This window comes from Anguilla rostrata, chromosome 7, assembly GCF_018555375.3.
Source record: "Anguilla rostrata isolate EN2019 chromosome 7, ASM1855537v3, whole genome shotgun sequence".
NCBI lineage: Eukaryota > Metazoa > Chordata > Actinopteri > Anguilliformes > Anguillidae > Anguilla > Anguilla rostrata.
Window position 1 is genome coordinate 49,958,517 of NC_057939.1, and position 17,562 is coordinate 49,976,078.

Below are 17,562 nucleotides of genomic sequence, written 5' to 3' on the forward strand. Positions count from 1 at the left end.
ATGCGGGGGCAGGGAATTAAAACTCCAATCTGCGGAATGACATTAATTCCCGCATTCCGCAATCCCAAGGAAAGAAAAAAATCTGGATTTTCAATTTAAACTGATTCTGCTAGTGGCTCTAATTAACTCCCGCATGTGGTAATTTAATTCTTGGCTAATCCCTTCCTTCACAGCTCGCCCGGCGAGTTTGCCATCTTTCCCAGTCTGTGCCCCGCCGCAGACGTTTTCGGAACGTTTCGGGGGGGGGGGGGGGGGTTTGAAGTGCCAAGCCGGCTCAGTTTTCCGACCCCTCCCGAGTCCACGCCGCGGGGGGGCTCTGCTGACTCGTGTCTCCCGCAGTCAGTACACATCCCTTTATTTATTTTAGACGCAATTATCCGGGGGACAAACTAAGCGGGGGCGCAAGCTGGAATAGCGCGGACGCTCAGTATGCGTAGCTGGGGAGGGAGGGGAGGGGGCGGGGGGGGGGTGAGATCAGCGGTTGTCAACGCCACCGCCTCCAGTAATCTGTTAGCCTTCTACAGCGCGTACCTGGGGATGGCAAACACTTGCAATGCCTGATGGGATGGAACCTCCTTTTGGTCTCTGACCAAATACTGGCAAAGCACACCAATCAAACATCCACCACCCTGAATGCGAACACACACACACATGCACACACGTACACACACGTGCACACATACCCCTGCCAAGGCTTTTAAAGGATTAGCGGATATCCACAGCGCAAACAATGCGGGACCAGGGCAAATCGAGCTGTGTGCAGCCCCTGCTCCTGTTTGGGGAATGGCGGTCATTCGAGCAGATCCTGCTGGCAGCCAACGGGCATTTTTCATTGTGTTCTGGGGCTGTGTGCTGGAGGGACTCTGTGTGCTGGGTGGAGTCTGTGTTAGAGTCTGTGTGCTGAACAGACTCGGCGTTTTGAGTCTGTGTGCAGGAGGGACTCTGTGTTCGGGGTTATGTTCTGGGCGGGCTCTGAAACCAGGCCTAGTGGCAGCTGGATCCCAGAACTTACTGCACCACCATCGGCCCAGCGTCGGCGGATTGCTTACCTACAGCGCACCACCATCGGCCCAGCGTCGGCGGATTGCTTACCTACAGTGCACCACCATCGGCCCGGCATCGGGCGGATTGCAGGCCTTCACCCTCCGCAGGAAGGCCAGGAAGGGAGTGGGGTGCTCGGGGACCCCGTGGTCCGGCCAGGCCGTGAACTGGAACTGCCGCACCTCTCTCTTCTCACTCGAGCCATTCTGGAAGGGGGAGGGGGTGCGCGGAAGAGGGGGGAGAGATATTTGGATATTAGTACAAGTCTCTGGGGTTTTCTGAGTTGAATCTATAAACACTCACTAAAGGGAAAAAAAAAATCACATCACAGTCATGTTCCAAATGCCTAAATCTGCAACCTCAGAAGGTTTGATGATTAATTGAAATGATCTAATTTTTCGTTAATCGAGTAACTGAGCTAAATCCGGCACCCCGAGGCAGCGGAACCAGAAAAAACTTCACAGCCGGCTCCCCGCACACACACACACACACACACACACACGCGCGCACCGGGACGTTCTGGGCTCTCGAACCCGCAGACTCACTTTATAAAGCGCGAACGTCCGGACGCAGTACGTGGCCAGCTCCACCGTGTCCAGCAGCGTCACCTGGATCAGGCCGTACGTCTCCGTGCCCCGGCTGGGCCAGTACTGGTCGCACTTCACCTGGAACATGAGGATGAGTTAAACACAGACACCGCAGACGAGGGGAAAACATCGCAAGGGAGCAGTCCGTCCCCTACACAAGCGCACACACACAGTGTTAAATCAACTCTTACAGAGTACATAAGGTCCCTGCTGAATATGATATGTCAAGAGTTGAATTAACTCTGGACATTTTACTGTATACGTGTATATAATTGCTTGATTCTATATATTTTGTAGCTAAATGCCACAGCATGAACTATGTTTCCTATTTAGGAGCAATAAGGCGAATAGCAGTAAGTCACTATGCGATCATTAATCATTATATGCTTATAAACCCTACCCATGTCAGTGAACGGTTACGGGAAAGAAAAAAAAAAACCCATTTATGACCTAAAGGTATCTCAGTAACCACAAACTCCCTATTCTGCTGATTCAGACAGATTCATATTTGAGAAACCAACTTATAACGTCCCACTGATCCAAAAAACATTCTTTTTTTTGGCCTGACAAGCTGTGTAATTACAACCTTAATGCGGTTTTTCCAATCGCATTATAGATCCGAGTTTATCGTTCTTACGCTGTTGTGTTGCCCTCCGAACAACCTATAAAACATCCGTCCATTACAGTATTACTGTTTCACTGCCAAACGGAATTAAACAACCACTTTAAGTGAGTTATAGCCCTTCGCCTGACTTCCTTGGGTGCGTGCATAAAAAAATAAACTTACAGCGGCTTTAAACCGGACGGAAAAGTGCAAAGCCCTGTTTGGCAAAGGACTTACGCGGATAATAGGAGGTCCGCGGTTTACGGGAGACTCTGGTATTTGACGTTAAACTGACCTAAAAAGGCTACGCATTTATTTTTATGTCACCATAGCGATGAGTTACAAGCCAGCGGCATTACTTAACTGCATACAGGGCTGATACCTATTCAATTCCAACACCTGGGCACGTTTGAACTGGGGTGGGGGGGTGGGGGGGCTGGAGGGGGGGGTGTTGGGGGATTGGAGCTGCCACCTTAGCCGGCATAATACAACACCTGCGCTACTGACTGTAGATTTTCAGAGATAACTGGCCATTTCAAATACCGCTGTTTGAAAATACTCACAAATAAAGCACATAAGGCTTGCACTTTCAGCCGTAAAGCGTGAAGCACGTGCTCTCCTCTCCAAGCTTTGTACGCGCTGCCGCTACTTCACACGAATATGACATCACATATTTAATCTGCATACTCAAATTTCATTGGTTACATTACTGAGATAAGGACCATCAAAGATCTAGCGAGAGTGAGTGAAATGCTCATGATTAAAGTTATGGCAAAAGAAATGGACAAGATTTATGCGTACGCATAGCACATAGTTATAAAGCGTCCTGGTATACATACACTGCAAAGCCAGAGTTAAAGATTTAAGAGCAGAGCAGTCTATCCATCTACATCCACAGAAGTATAATATTTCATTTTTAGGATTTTTCAATCGGTCCTGCAACTCAACAACATGATGAAGAAGATAATTCAGGCGAACATGTATCTTCTCACAGCTGGTAATATCAACCTGGAATCTCTCAATCTCATTATCATCATAATTATCTTATCATTATTATTCATCCCATTTTCCACATCTCAGTTCAACAGAGCCAGGCACATATGGTCAAAATTAGCCCAGGATGGACCTTTTCTTAGTGAACTTTAAGTTAAAATGCATAAAGCAGTAAAAATGCACAAGCAAACACAGAAATAACCACATACCATAAGTCAATCCTGTGCAATGCTGCTTTATTTAGGTTATCTATGTAACGGTAAGAATTACTATATCATATAGGCTACAGGATGAAATGATTTTTAGCAAGTCCCAGACAAGACTCAAATATAAAAGCCCTATGTTGACACTATCATGACAAAGTTCTGCCTCTGAAACCTATTTCATTATTCAAAAGCAATTCCAAGGATTAAATTACTTGCCCCAAAACTGTCTCTGTCTAATGCAATGCCTAACATCTACAAATAATGTAAAACATGCTGGGAAAGTTTAATTTTTAAAGACGTCAAAATATATTAACAAGTAAGCCACATTAAAAAGTGATTCTCACTGCTCTGTTACATATGGGCTATTCCACATATTATTGAATACACAGTTCATAAAATACAATATGACTATCAAGACATGCATTTTGTGTTTAATAACAGTAGAAAGTGCAATAAAAAAGAACATGTGGCTGAAAACAATAAGGATTATGATATCTCATCTCCTCTCTAGGCCAATTACAAATGAAATACCAAATGGGTTCATTTATTTGTCCAGAATACCACTCATAACTGAATGTCTGAATGCTAATTTAACGTATAAACCTTCCAAAATAAGCATAAAGAAAGAAAATGTGTGACTTTCATTTTGAAATCGTGCACTCTGTGCGTTCTAACAAGCAGTGCAGCATTTCCTAGAGAAGGGGGGGGAAGTGCATCAGCGTTCTCCACAGCGCCCCCTGCGTTTGCCACAGGTTTCCTGCGCGTGGAAACCGGACAGAGCTTTGCGTTTAGATTATTATTATTTTTTTGTTTATGCACTGCATGGTTAAGCTACGGCATCGTCACGGCAACAAGTGAAACCTTGCATGAAGCAGTGCTGGGCCATGCTGAAAAATGAAATACCATATTGACATATACATTCGTGAAAAGAACGGAAGGAAAGAGTGATGGAGTGCTGAAAGATATCCAGTAGCACAGAATGAAAGATGTCTTGCCTTGGAGAAGAAAAAAGAGGGCATCTGAAGGAAAACGAAACAAAGAAACAAGAAAATAAACAAAAATGATGGAAGAAGCAGGAAAGGCAACATATTAAATGAACTTGCATCAGAGATGTTAGTGAAAACTCGACTGCTGTGGAGAGGAATACCTACAATTTATGCTGTGTAATGGAATAAATATGTATATATGTATATGTTATGTACATTTATTAACATTACTGCACAAAAGAGTATTCCTCTATTATATATTGTAAATGGAAGGCTATTTGTTTGATGATTTTCAGGAAACACACCTACCTCAAGCTTAGGCGCTATGACAACGTAAGTTACAAACTATAACACTGAAAATGCACATCAACATAATATTTCATACTATCACATTATATGCTCCAAAATGCTGTTTTACATTGTAACGTGAATGCTACTTATTTTACTTTCTTTAATGCTACTTAAGAGCAAAGTTCCAGAACAGTAACAGTGAATCTTGTAAATGTACTCCGACAATTATGCTCTAAACTGAAGGGCTCTTATTTTGTGAGATGCGCCTACCCTTGACCTCTCCTCGAGCTTGGTCATCATGACGATGTTGGCGCTCCGCTGCTCCCAGAGCATCCGCCAGAAGTCGCCGAAAGTCTCCGGCAGCGAGCCCTGGGTGGCGATGTAGGCGTTCTGCTTCCTGTAGCCGTCGATGTAGTTGGCGTTGATGTAGTCGCTTCCTGGGATGCCTGCTTAAGAGCGGAAAAGAAGAAGAAGAAGACGAAGAAGTAGCAGAAGAAGAAGAAGAAGCAGAAGAAGAGCAAGAAGAAGTAGCAGAATAAGAGTAAGAAGAAGAAATAGCAGAAGAAGAAGAAGAAGAAGAAGAATGAGAAGAAGAAGAAGACAAGAAGAAGAAAACCAGCATTAGCTTGGGCACAGGAATACATTCATAATTTTTGGAGTTCAGAGGGCGCCACAGGCTGATTAAGTCAATGCTGTGACTCACAAACAAGCCGGGCAGCAGTGAAAACAACCCCCCCACCTCCCCCCCCTCCTTCCGGGGCAAACAGTGCCTTAATACCCCGACCACCGAAGTCTCGGCGCAATAACCGCGCCTGGTAAGTGCCTGTTGCCGTACGAGCCCAGGACAAGCGCTCCAGTCATTTCGGCGACCCTTCCGGTAAGACCGCTGGATCTCATCGCCTGATAAAAGCGACACGGCAGCTCAATGTTTGTCCGGCTGAATGACCAGGCTGTTTGAGCACTCTGTGTAAACGGTACGATAGCATTACAGCCTCCTCGCTAAAAGTAGTGGGGAATCGTGAACTACCATCTCTTTCAGCAACAATAATAATGACAAAGATAATGATAAATATAATAATTATAATAAAGATGATGATGATGATAATAATACTAATACTAATAATAATTTTTATTATTATAATGATTGCCTTGACCTCACTGTTGTTAAAAAACCCTGTTTAAGTTGTGCTTCTACTTGCTGCCATTAAAGGAAGGCCGTGGGTCTCCTCCAGAGCTGGGAGAAGCAGAGCTGACAGCTCATCAATGCAGAGAGACTGGCAGTGCTGAGCCATGCTCACACATGGCAGGGGGAGATAAGTGTCATCTGCATGGGCTTCACGTCCCTGCAGCCCCCACCCCCGCGCATCACCCCCCCCCCCCCCCCACAACCCCCCCACAACCACATCACAGGTAATATACTCAGCACAGAGCGAGAGAGAGAGAGAGAGAGAGAGAGAGAGAGAGAGTACTTTTTCATCACAAATCCTGGTCTCCACCTTCTGAAAGGCTACTTAAACTTTGTGTGTCTACAAATCTAACGAGTGTGCGACACAACAAATGGCTTTTTTTTGGCATGTAGATCATGCATAAAACTTTCCACTGAAAAACATCTCCTTGCTGTTCTATCTATCTATCTATCTATAGAATCAGTCTATATCGCAAATGTTTTCAATACACAAAATAATACAAAAGATAAAGCAAAGCAATAAAAATGGGCAAGTAAATCTAAACAAAACAACAGCCAGTAAAAACAGCCAGTGAGAGTGTCGAAACGCTGGGAGATTTCGAGAGCAGTGACTGGAGCTAAAGCTATGACATCATACATACACTACACTGGGAAGACAGGAAATTGGCTCTTGCTTTCAGTATATAAGCCAGAGTATTTGCCAGAGTGAGTGACAGGGACCTTTGTAGAGAGGTAATTGTATTTTTGCTCCATTTTTAATTATCTCAATAAAAAAAAATATATATATTTATATATATCCCAGTATTCAAGGGGAAAACAGTGGCTACAGAGATGACATCAGAGCAAGAGAGGAATCAGTCTTCAGTCATGTGTATTCTAACCCGTGAAGGGGCATTTGTATTCAGTGCACTGTATACATACATAACAGTGACAGAGATGGCAAGGCCATCTGATATAAATGCCCTGGCGCTGGTAAGAACCTGTCAGTACAGCCCAATGAGCAATTTGAGACGAAATGAAAAGAACAAAGACAGAGAGCATCTGAAACGGCGAAAGCAAACACAGCCTGTTCGACAACATAACCTCGTGCACTGGCTATATGGAGAAGCCCCTCGGCTAAACCCTGTGCACACAAAAGGCCCCTCGGGCCGCCATTTTGCCTGAAAGGTCCCACCCACATACAGTAAGCCCTGAAGGCTACCGCATATTTGCCTTCTATTCAGAGCAACATGGACGCTCGGTTGTGTCAATGCGTTGAGTTAATGGATTCCGGCCTTACTTTGCTTTCAAGGGATGAACCGCATCTGGTCTTTGCTACGGCATTTGTGTTTATTTTACAATTTCTTATTCAAACTACCCCCCCCCCCCACCCCGGCCCGGCCCCCCCGGCCACCACCACCATACAAAACCGTGCAGCTTATTTAGCTGCTTGCTATCGTTATCGCTAGCAGCTGCTGTTATCACGGGGCTCGAGCAGAATCTGTTTCTGGCTGCCATTCTTCCGAAAAGGCCAAACTATTTATGATATACAAGACAACTAAGGAGCTATCTATATTGAGATCATCGGTAAGGGAGTTGGAAATATTATGTTTATTTTTGCCTTTCTTTAAGAAAAATAAAGCAGAAAATAAGATGTTCATTCATTTCCCATTGCAACTGAGCTAAAAACATGAATACTGTGGTATATGAAATCTCTAAAAAGCATTTCTAAAAAACTGGAAAATTCATAAACATGTAATTTTATAATTATATTTCAAACATAATACAGATTTTTAAAAAATACTTTCAAATATTTCCTTTGTAACACAAAAACACTAAGAGTGACAGTATATTAGATTTTAACCTACAAAAAAGGTCCTCACCAACTCTGAGGAGAGACAGTACAAATTCCTTCACTAAGTATTAATCTGGAGGAAAAAAATTAGGTACGCAACGTCAAAATGAAGTCAGATTCCAAATTAAACTGACTATAAGCTGACGAAACGTCTATTACTAGTGGCTGGAGATTTGTGGGAGACTGTTATTCAAATTTACGGAGTATCTGCAATGGAACTGAAGCAGGTGCAGACTGAGATTTTGCTGGAGGAACGTTTTTGCCCTACGGACCAGGTCTTGTCAAACAGGGTAGAGCCGTTTTGAAGATGTAAAGGGAGAGCAAAAGGGAGAACTACTCTCTGCTTTCGTCCCTGAGGTCAAGCTAGGTCCTGACGTGTCGCTACCTAAGAGAGTGCCGTTAATGGCGTTGTTCAAAGCACCGCTTCATACGTCTCTCAGAGGACGAGGGAGAAAGAGAGTGAGACAGAGGGAGGGAGAGGGGGAGAGGGAGGGAGAGAGGGGAGAGGGAGAGAGAGGAGGAGAGGGGAGATGGAAGGAGAGGGGAGAGAGAGAGAGAGAGAGAGAGAGGGAGAGAGAGAGAAAGCGAGGGAGAGGGGGAGAGAGAGAGATAGCGAGAGAGAGAGGGAGGGAGGAAAAAAAAAGGGTAATTCCATTCCGGTGACCGGGGGTTATGGGAAAGGCGCTGATGTCTCAGATAAGGTTCAGGAAGGGGCAACCCGACTGGCGTCCGGGACGAGGAGCGAGAATTGTGATTGAAAGAGCATTCCATTTGGCCCCTGGGAGCTGGAGGCTAAGAAAAGACCTGATTGAGGCCTTACATTTCAAACAAATTGAAAGACATAAATAAAATTGACCCCGGTTGTTATTTCAATCACAGATTAGCCAGCGGAGCCCGGTGGGAGGCATGGAAACAGGATGAGGCAGAAGTAAACGGAAAGTGAAGTCCACTCCACAGGGCGGCTACTAGCCAATCGGAATTGCCTGCTGATGACACAATCAAACCTTTGTATCGCTCAACAAACCTTTAAATATGGTAACATTCCAGAGAAGAGGGGAACTGATGAGGAACTTCTATTGGATCAGCAGGAAATGCGCGAGAAAGCTTACCGTCAATGGCGGAGAGAAGGACGCGCGAGTGGTCGTACGCGATCACGTTGGCGTATCTGTTCTTTGGCTTGTTGACTTCGAGGTTGGAGTGTTCCCACGTAAACTGCTGGGCAGGGTCGATAGACTGGAAGGAAAAGACAGAGCATGTCAGGGTGTAGCCAAAATTTTAAACAAGCCCCCCGACCCCCCCATCTCCCTGCTGGCTACCAATATGCATTTTCATAAAAGTTCAAGGCCTTGGTGCTGATCTATCATGCACCGGCCCCCATGTTGGTCAGGACAGCACAGACCCTGCCCATTAACCGAAAAAGACTGAAGACCCACCCCTTCACACAGCACCATGGCCCCCTTGAGCTCCTTTTGCCATCCACCTTTTTCTTTTTCTTTTTGAATTTCCTTTTGTAGTAGCAATGATATAAACAACGTTGTGTCAGGATAGGCTTAGCCGTGTATTTGTTTTAGCTTGAAACACCACTATACAAGGTATTAAATTGTTGGATTGCTCTGCTAACTTTACACTTACTGGTTATGAATGGGACTTCTGCACCTCCTTGGTGATATTGCACTGTTTTAGCCCCTGAGGCAAAAAAAACTGACATTCTCCACTTTTGTAAGTCACTGGGAATAAGAGTGTGGGCTAAGTGAATACAATGTAGAGTCTCTACGGAAACTCCAACTCCAACCAAAATAGCATTTAAGAGAGTGTTTCCATTTCACCATTCCTCAATGCCATATCAGTGTCCACACTGTTATAAACTGCCCTTATTTTTCAGCTCTGGCTCTTGGACGTGAGCATAAGTCAGCAGGAATCCCAGCATGCAATGCCAGGCCCTGCTTGACTGGATCTGCTGCTATTTTCAACAGTTCAGTGCTATTTCCCCATGACGGCCATTTTACATAACTGACCAGCGTCGCTAAATTTAGCATCTCGAGACTCCCGCCAAATTTCATCGCCATGATTTCATTCAAGCAACCGAAAATATGTATGCGCATGTTTCTGATGGTGTACGCACACAGGCACATAAAATAGAGGTCATCGAGCTGGTTCTCTCTATACATTTACACTGTATTCCTTTTATCTTAAATGACTGCAGAGACATCCTGATTATCTAGATGTGATGTTTTAATGGATGGCATTATTATTATCGAGAGATAAAACACATTATTTTCAGGACGAGGATTTACGACAACAACTCTTAAGGCACAGCCCAAACATGGTAATGGATAGTACGGTTTGGCTATAATGTGCTTAGTTTTAATACAGTACTTTCGCATTATGCTTAATCGTGATATTGCAGTCTGATTACGGTAAATAATGGGAAATGTCAGCTGCTATGTATTTCCCTGAGTAATCTGTTTCCATTGAATTGGTAAGACACTTTCCTCTGAAAGAATGATATCGGACTGAAAAACGCATTTGTATGTGAATCAGGTAGGGCAGCGTTTTTGGAGCTGAAGAGGTTTTTATGTTCTGTTAATTCTCCCCAATCAAATTAAACAGCTCTTTTGAGAGCTGACTACGGGCAATCTTTTTGTAGGTCAAGTTTCACATTTGTGCTTTTCCTTCTTTCATTTGTTGAAGAAAGGGCCAATCTCAGCAGGTAGATCAGAGACAGTTATTCCAAGAAAAGAAAGACTGATTCTTCATATATTACACCTCCCATTCCATTCACATAAGCTGCAGTATCTCTGGAATATTTATCTTTAATTCCTACAGCAAATTATTATACTATGAACACAAATAGAAAAACAATAAGGAAAACATAAGCAATTATTTGTCCATGATTCCTACTTGAACGATGCAAATGCCTCTAAAATTGCTACCATATTAGCTGGCAAACCAAGTAATGGATACATGGCACACAACCTATAAACACAGCGTGTGCACTAATGAAATAACTGCCTCAGGGTGTTCAATCATAAACACACCCCCTATTAAAGACCCCCCCTCCCAAGTCACCTTAAATGTCAGCACGTCATACCGGGAAACTGCCATCTTGGGTGGTATAATTGCATCAGTGTGCCAGAAGTAAATGACCAACGGCGGGGTAACCTGGCAACTAGCCATTGGGTAACCTGGCAACTCGCCATCGTGTGACCTCATCGTTTGGTGCAATGGCAGTTGTGCCACAGGGCAAGACATGAGCCGCCGTCTTGAGTCACTCAGTAGCTCTACTCGCGTTCTGGATTCACTTGGCTTTTTTTCAGACGGCAGTCTATTAATCAGGAGGACGTGCATTCCAGCTGTGCCCTCAAATCAATCAGCACAGACGGACAAGATGGAGGAGATGCCAATCTCCAGGCGTTAAATAGCACATTTATACACACATAAAAAAATATGTGTGTAGAAATGCGCTATTTATATATATATATATATATATATATATATAAAATAAAAAAAAATGGTTGAAATCCAGAACCTCGGTAATCACAACAGGACTTCCATCATCCATCTGAAGCACGCGTCAAATGGGATTACGCCTTCGCTAAAACATAGCGTCAAAGGTCTTTTAAACGATGAAGTGCCTTTCCGGAATCCTCCGCCACGCGGGGCAGGCTCCGAGCGCTAATGAGATTACACTGCGGTGCGGCCGCTCTGACCTTTTCAGAGAAACGGCAGTAAAACGGCAAACGATCGTACTTCCCAGGTAGCGGCGGCGCCATTCGGCTACACGCGGTAACTGGATTCACGCTTCACGTCGACTTTGAACGAACATTTTTAGGAGCGTTTGACCCCTCCCTGTTAAATCCCTGTTAAACGCTTTGGGGCGTTGTTAGCATTGGACATTGGACATCCAATTTGGAAGCTTAATTCTGCAATGGGGAAGTGGGGGGGGTGATATTGATCAATTGATGCAATGACTGGATTATGACTACTGGGAAAGAATCATTACGTGGCCATCTCCGGGCTTTATGTGCCACTTGAATCCCTGGAATCTGAGGGATTATATTTATCTATAACAACAAAATGAATCAAATTTATGCATCAATCACTTTCAAAAGCTGTGGCACAGTGGCGTACCCGTACGACACAACACTGCCGAATTCCAAACCGGGAACACAGACGATGACGCAAGAATCGAACGTGAGGGACGTTACCTCGTACTCTTGAGAGAATTTCAAGTTGTCGTTGGCTTTCAGCCTCTCCAGGTGATCGGCAAGTTCCATGATGGGGATCGGCGGGTGGCTAGCCATGCCTGGTAAATGAAACGGAAACGTTTTGAGTAAAAAACGTAACGCAGACAACTCGGTTCAGAATAAAGGAGTCAGTCACAGATTAGAAGTAGCATGTGTATAAAATAGTAATGGAAAGGTGACTCTTGTTAGGCAGTTTGTTCACTCAAAGCAGTGGCATGCTCATAGGGTATGGACACTGAAGCCAATGAGAAGTCACCAAGCATACTTCCCAAGCGTACATTCCTATCGTGAAAGAACATGTTATTAGCACCAAGCAGCGACAAAGTTAGCATGACCAAAACAAAAAAAAAAGAACAACAAAAAAAGACAAAAAAAACAACAGAAACAAAACAAACCAGGGAACACAAAAGTTAGGCCCGATGTCGACGTCTGCTTTGAGTAATGACATGTTACTGTGTCATCATTCCAAACTCCGCCTCCTGCAATGGCTGGCATGAATGTTGAACGGATTACATGGCGTGAGATAGGCTACAGGCCTGAATAGAAAGAGGTACGGGGGTGTAAACACCAAAAAAGATAGTGACAGTGTGCAGAAACAAGACCGACTAACTTGACAAATGGAGGTTACCGGGGTAACCGGAGACACCTGAACCTGTAAAGGAAATGGCTGGATGAATAAAACGTTTGGGAGACGTTGCATCAATGTGGTGAACACTTTTAAATTAAATAATAAAAATCAACAAACAAAAATAAATTAATTAACAAATAAAAACACAGTCAGATATGTGGACAGTGCATATTGCAGAACAGATTACATATCCTATTGGATTCACACTGCATATCCAGCCAGCTTTTTCTCATTTTATTACACTGTAGCTTGTGTTAGTAAAACAAACATTTTCATGCTAGAGTTGTCTGACACCCACTGCAAAAATCCATGCACTTGCAAAGACTTCCTAAAATCCTGACCATGTAAAGTAAATACTGTAATAGGAGAATATATATAATATATATACTCTCACATAAAGGAGTAAAATAAATAAATAAATTAGTAAATGAGTGAGATCACACTTAAAAGACAATTTTGGGGTTTCACGTCAAATTGAGATGTCACCTCCCCACCCTTAAACCCAAAATTCAATTTTTCATAATGAACCCAAACGAATGGGGAGAAGCAGAATAGCGAATCACAGCTGATGGTGCGAGCAGGGAGAAGGGACAGGCTTTCAGGGCCACCGGAATGCAGGTGGCGGGTACAAGCATTTGGGACAAACCCTAACCCCCCGTGGGAGGAACACAAGAGCACTCCAGGCAGGCCTCCGGAAATCAGAAGTCTCCATAGCGTGGGAGCGGCGCGTCATTTTCGCTCTTCGCCAGCATCGTGAGGCGTGTGTGTGTGTGTGTGAGTCCTCCAGGCCTTTCATCTCCACTGATAACATAAGTGGGCATCCGCTAATGGAAAGCTTTCCTTTTTTCTCTCGACGAGAACGGGTGGTGTGTTTTTTTCTTCCCCCCCCCCCTCACCCCCCGAATGCTGAAACCACTCGAAATCCAGCTCTCTGGCAGCCCACAGCGAATCCGCCGCTCGCCGCGGCGCGACGCTAACGTCGAGGGCCATCCGCAGGAAATGGCGGGAAAAAAAAAAAACAGCGCGTCCAAGAGCTGGGCCGAGCCTTTCAGAAGAGGACACGCCTTGACTCCACCCACTTGGAGGCTGAGAAGTGGCTATATCCAATAAGGAACTGAAGGACTGAAGGAAGCTGAGAGACTACAACTCCCACCCTACAGGTAGCGCCTCCTCCCATTTGCTTTAATGGTATTTTTTTATGGGTTCTTTTTAATGGCCTGCTACGGATGTAATCTACGTATTCAGCATCCGTACCGTGGTGATGCTGATTACGCACTCACCTTAGACCTGTCTAACGACGCGAATGTCGCTAGTCAGGTCCGGCAGTACTGCTCACATAAATCACGTGAATGCACTTCGGTCCTTTTGCGCTGCAAGTCGCTCTGGGCTAGAGAGTCTTCTAAATGAATGCAGAGTGATGTGATGAGAGAAGGCGACGCTGAGCGGAAGATGAGCAAGGCGGAGACAGCGCGCAGGATTGATCCGAGGTGCCGGGGTCGTAGACGAAGGGAACGATCAGCGGATCCACGCCCGAGCGGGAGAGGGGGGACGGTCCCTTCTAAATGAGTACTCACGCCCCCCACTTTCCTGAGGAAGAACTCCTGTAGTTTCCTACGCTGCCACACGCTCAGTGCAGCCGACAGAACAACACACGCGGCCAACGGTCGACGCTTGTTTGAAAAGGTGTCCGTTTGAAAAGGCGGGAAACTGTTGAAAACAGATGTCTCCTCGGGGTGGAATGATGTACTCTGTAAACTTGGGGGTGGGGAAGGGGGGGGGGGGGGGGGCAGTATAATGGTTAGGGAATGAGGCTTGAAGTCGCAGGTCCCAAATCCCGAGAGGGACACTGCTGATGTACCTTTGAGCATGGTACTGAACTGTTACACCATCACACTTATTTGGTCCAAACGTCTTTTGAAAATCAAACTGTCGACGTCCTGGATTTTCCGACGAGGTCGACCGAAGGGTGAATCAGAATGTTCTGCATGTCGGCTCTTTTCCGTCAAATATGCGCACCTGTGCGCCGGCAGACAGACAGACGGACGATCCTGCCAGTTTCCCCCTGTCCAGCGTCACTCGTTCCGCAAACCCTCGACATGAGCACGGCTGCTCCTTTTTTACCAAATCCTTCCTTCCACAGCTCCCAGGGGTTCCGCCTCTCCGCAGAGGCCCCACAGGGGCCGACGTGGATCGCTCGAACTGTCGACGGCGCGGAAAGCGCCCGCCTTGCGGTGTTTTTCTCCACCTGTCATCCGACCGTCCCGTCTCCGAGATGCTCGACGGACCTGGCCTGGCGCTTTTCCACAGATCGCTCGCCTGCTGTGGCCTGTCATTACTCGCGGATGACCTGGCGTGGCACTCGCCCAAAATTTCCAGCTAAATTCCTGCTAAGGACTCCGGACTTTTCCTTACATGTCCTTGGAAGGGTGATGTCAATTTTTGCAGGTGTGTCGTGTGAACTCACGTGGCCACACAGGGCAACAGGACAAAGGTCTCTAAGGCATGGATTACATCTACATGTGTGGATAAGCAGATTTATGCAAACTTTCCAAAAGATCGGCCAGTATATTTCCCGGGTATAAAAATGTGCTGAATCATATTGCTGATTACCCTTTCAACTACGTAAAATATTTAACATTAACATTTTAAAAGGTTAACAAAAATGCACAAAACTACATACACATACTTTGCTTTTGCAGAAGAACAAGCACAATGCTGATTTCTTCCTCCCATCTGGGGTACTACCAAAATAATTTTTCTTTTTTCTCGCTGAGGGGGGAAGCTGACGTTTCTACGGACGCACTCGCAGTTTTTATTTCCAGGAATTCACTCGGGTGCGTGCCAGCTGCGGGGGCGGGGGGTGTTCTGAGAGCGGAGAGACGGGTAATTTCGGGAAGCGGAGCTCTTACCGGGCGTTTGGAAGTTGAGACGCCGCAGCTCCACGGGGTCGGTGGGGTGATGGGACGCGATCTCCTTGCTGTTGGGAAGGCTTCCTTTTCTGCCGTCTGACTCCGCCCGTTTCCTGAAACAACGGAGATATAAAGTAAGGATGACGGTGTAGAGAAATAATGCCAATACAACTACTACTACTACTACTAATAATAATAATAATAATAATAATAATAATAATAATAATAATTTGTTGTTTTAATGGCTATTTTTCTTATGCAACTTAATTGTACACAGCCATCTAAACAAAAAATACAAGCCAGTGCAATAAACCTTATGTGTTTACTGTACGTAGAAGGCTCCTATTTGTACATGTAGGTTCATACCAAAGCAACATGTACTCTGAAGTTCATAGGATTAGTGGGTCAGTGAACAGGACTTGCAGAAGGAGAACAGTCTTTGTGAATACTTAAAAAATGTTAAAAAACTGCTTCCGAAATATATTCTTTGTTTCCAGGGAGTAACAAAGCAAATCAAAACATTTTATAACATATTTTCACTTAAACACGTGATAACAGATTACGTCATGGAATTTAAGGCTTATATTATGTAGATGAATGATCTTATGAGTTTAGACAAAGCCACATACATTAACAAATATTAATCGCAAAATAATATTGCAGAATGCACTTTGGATAATCTGCTTTGGTTTTAAAACCTCCATAAAAACAGGTCCTCTGTCAGATCTGCTCATATTGTTAAAGGCATTATTATGGCCTTTTTTAATGTTCTGTGTCTAATTCTCATAGACTATACGCATGTCATTCTGATTGGATGACCATTGTTGGAAGGCGGAGCTTAAAAATTCCTGCAAACCAGTATGAGACTTTTGCTCATGTTCTGGTTACCCAGCTTACAGTCTGTCAATTATAGTACGTTTTGAGTGAATTATTGTGAAATACGTTGCTATTCACCCGTAATTGTAAAATAAAAAAATAAAAAAAGCATTTCACTTAAAATATATGAAAATCAACCATTTTATAGCTAACAGGCTAGCTAAAAACAGGCTAGAGAATTCACTATTTAGTATGCCAGTGAATTTTTTTTTTTTTAAAGGCAAAGGTAATGACAGGTCAAAGAGTTGTGAGGTCACCCATTCGGGAGGTGAAATGAACACGAGTAAAATGGAGAGTTATACATGCTCAACGACCAGCAGTGCATAGCAACGTTATGCAAGATAAATACATAAAGCTTGCAAGTGATGTCGAGGATTGCTCAGAACATCAGGCGTGGGCTAAAAGATCTGAGCTTATTATTATTTTTTTCATCACGATTCTGTTAACTTGCAGAGAAACTGGTAACGATGCTCTTGCGCCAGGGCTTGTGTACAGGCTCCTGAACAGCCGTAGAAGGCTCGAACCCGAATGAATTGAACTGACAATGAAAAAATGAAATGCCTGAAGGGCTTTATGCAGGAAAAGAGGAGTAAATGTTGCAAAATAGTCACAGTACCGGCACAAAGACTGCTCCTGGCCGGAGAGTAAATTTGATCGTGATATCATGCTGTTGAAAAAATATATATGCATGTCTACTTGTGGTTTATTAACATTAGACATCCAAGCCGTTTCCAGCTATAAAAATGACACGGGTAAGGTGTGGTATCTAATCTGTAACAGCATGCATTTCTTTAGGGCATGCTGAAGTAGGCAACCGTGCTCTTTTACAAACTTGTAAAGAGAGTGAGAAGACAACAGTTTTGGGTCTGTTTAGACAGTATACTATCTTGGGTTATATATATACATATTGGTACTTCTTCATCAAAGCATTAGCATTCAGAAATGTATATCACGTAAATCGACCCATTGTGTTTAAACAGTCAAATAGTCAATCGTTATGACATCACGGAGAACGAATAGTGTCATTGGTTCATGTTTTGATAAATATCTAAATATCTGAGATATTTTTTTCCAATCTCCAGAATACGGATGAAACTGCAAAAGGACAAGATAACCTCTTATGAAAAAAAAAAAAAAAAAATCACATACTGTAGCCATGGTGAATGCAAACAAA

The 17,562-nt window shown here is 44.2% G+C and overlaps 1 protein-coding gene across 5 annotated transcripts in view; it reads right to left on the minus strand.

Annotated features, from left to right (window-relative positions):
- Nucleotides 1–17,562, minus strand: part of LOC135259944 (receptor-type tyrosine-protein phosphatase delta-like) — a 550,399-nt gene that overhangs the window by 15,020 nt on the left and 517,817 nt on the right. For 3 of the 5 annotated variants that reach the window (XM_064344908.1, XM_064344909.1, XM_064344910.1), the window contains 7 exons: nucleotides 15,513–15,625; nucleotides 12,586–12,627; nucleotides 11,937–12,034; nucleotides 8,838–8,961; nucleotides 4,979–5,157; nucleotides 1,587–1,706; nucleotides 1,093–1,247 (listed from right to left, as the gene is read on the minus strand). In XM_064344908.1, the coding sequence (XP_064200978.1) occupies nucleotides 1,093–1,247; nucleotides 1,587–1,706; nucleotides 4,979–5,157; nucleotides 8,838–8,961; nucleotides 11,937–12,034; nucleotides 12,586–12,627; nucleotides 15,513–15,625 (831 nt within the window). The remainder of the gene's footprint in view (nucleotides 1–1,092; nucleotides 1,248–1,586; nucleotides 1,707–4,978; nucleotides 5,158–8,837; nucleotides 8,962–11,936; nucleotides 12,035–12,585; nucleotides 12,628–15,512; nucleotides 15,626–17,562) is intronic. The other 2 variants (XM_064344911.1, XM_064344912.1) reach the window with 2 other exon arrangements.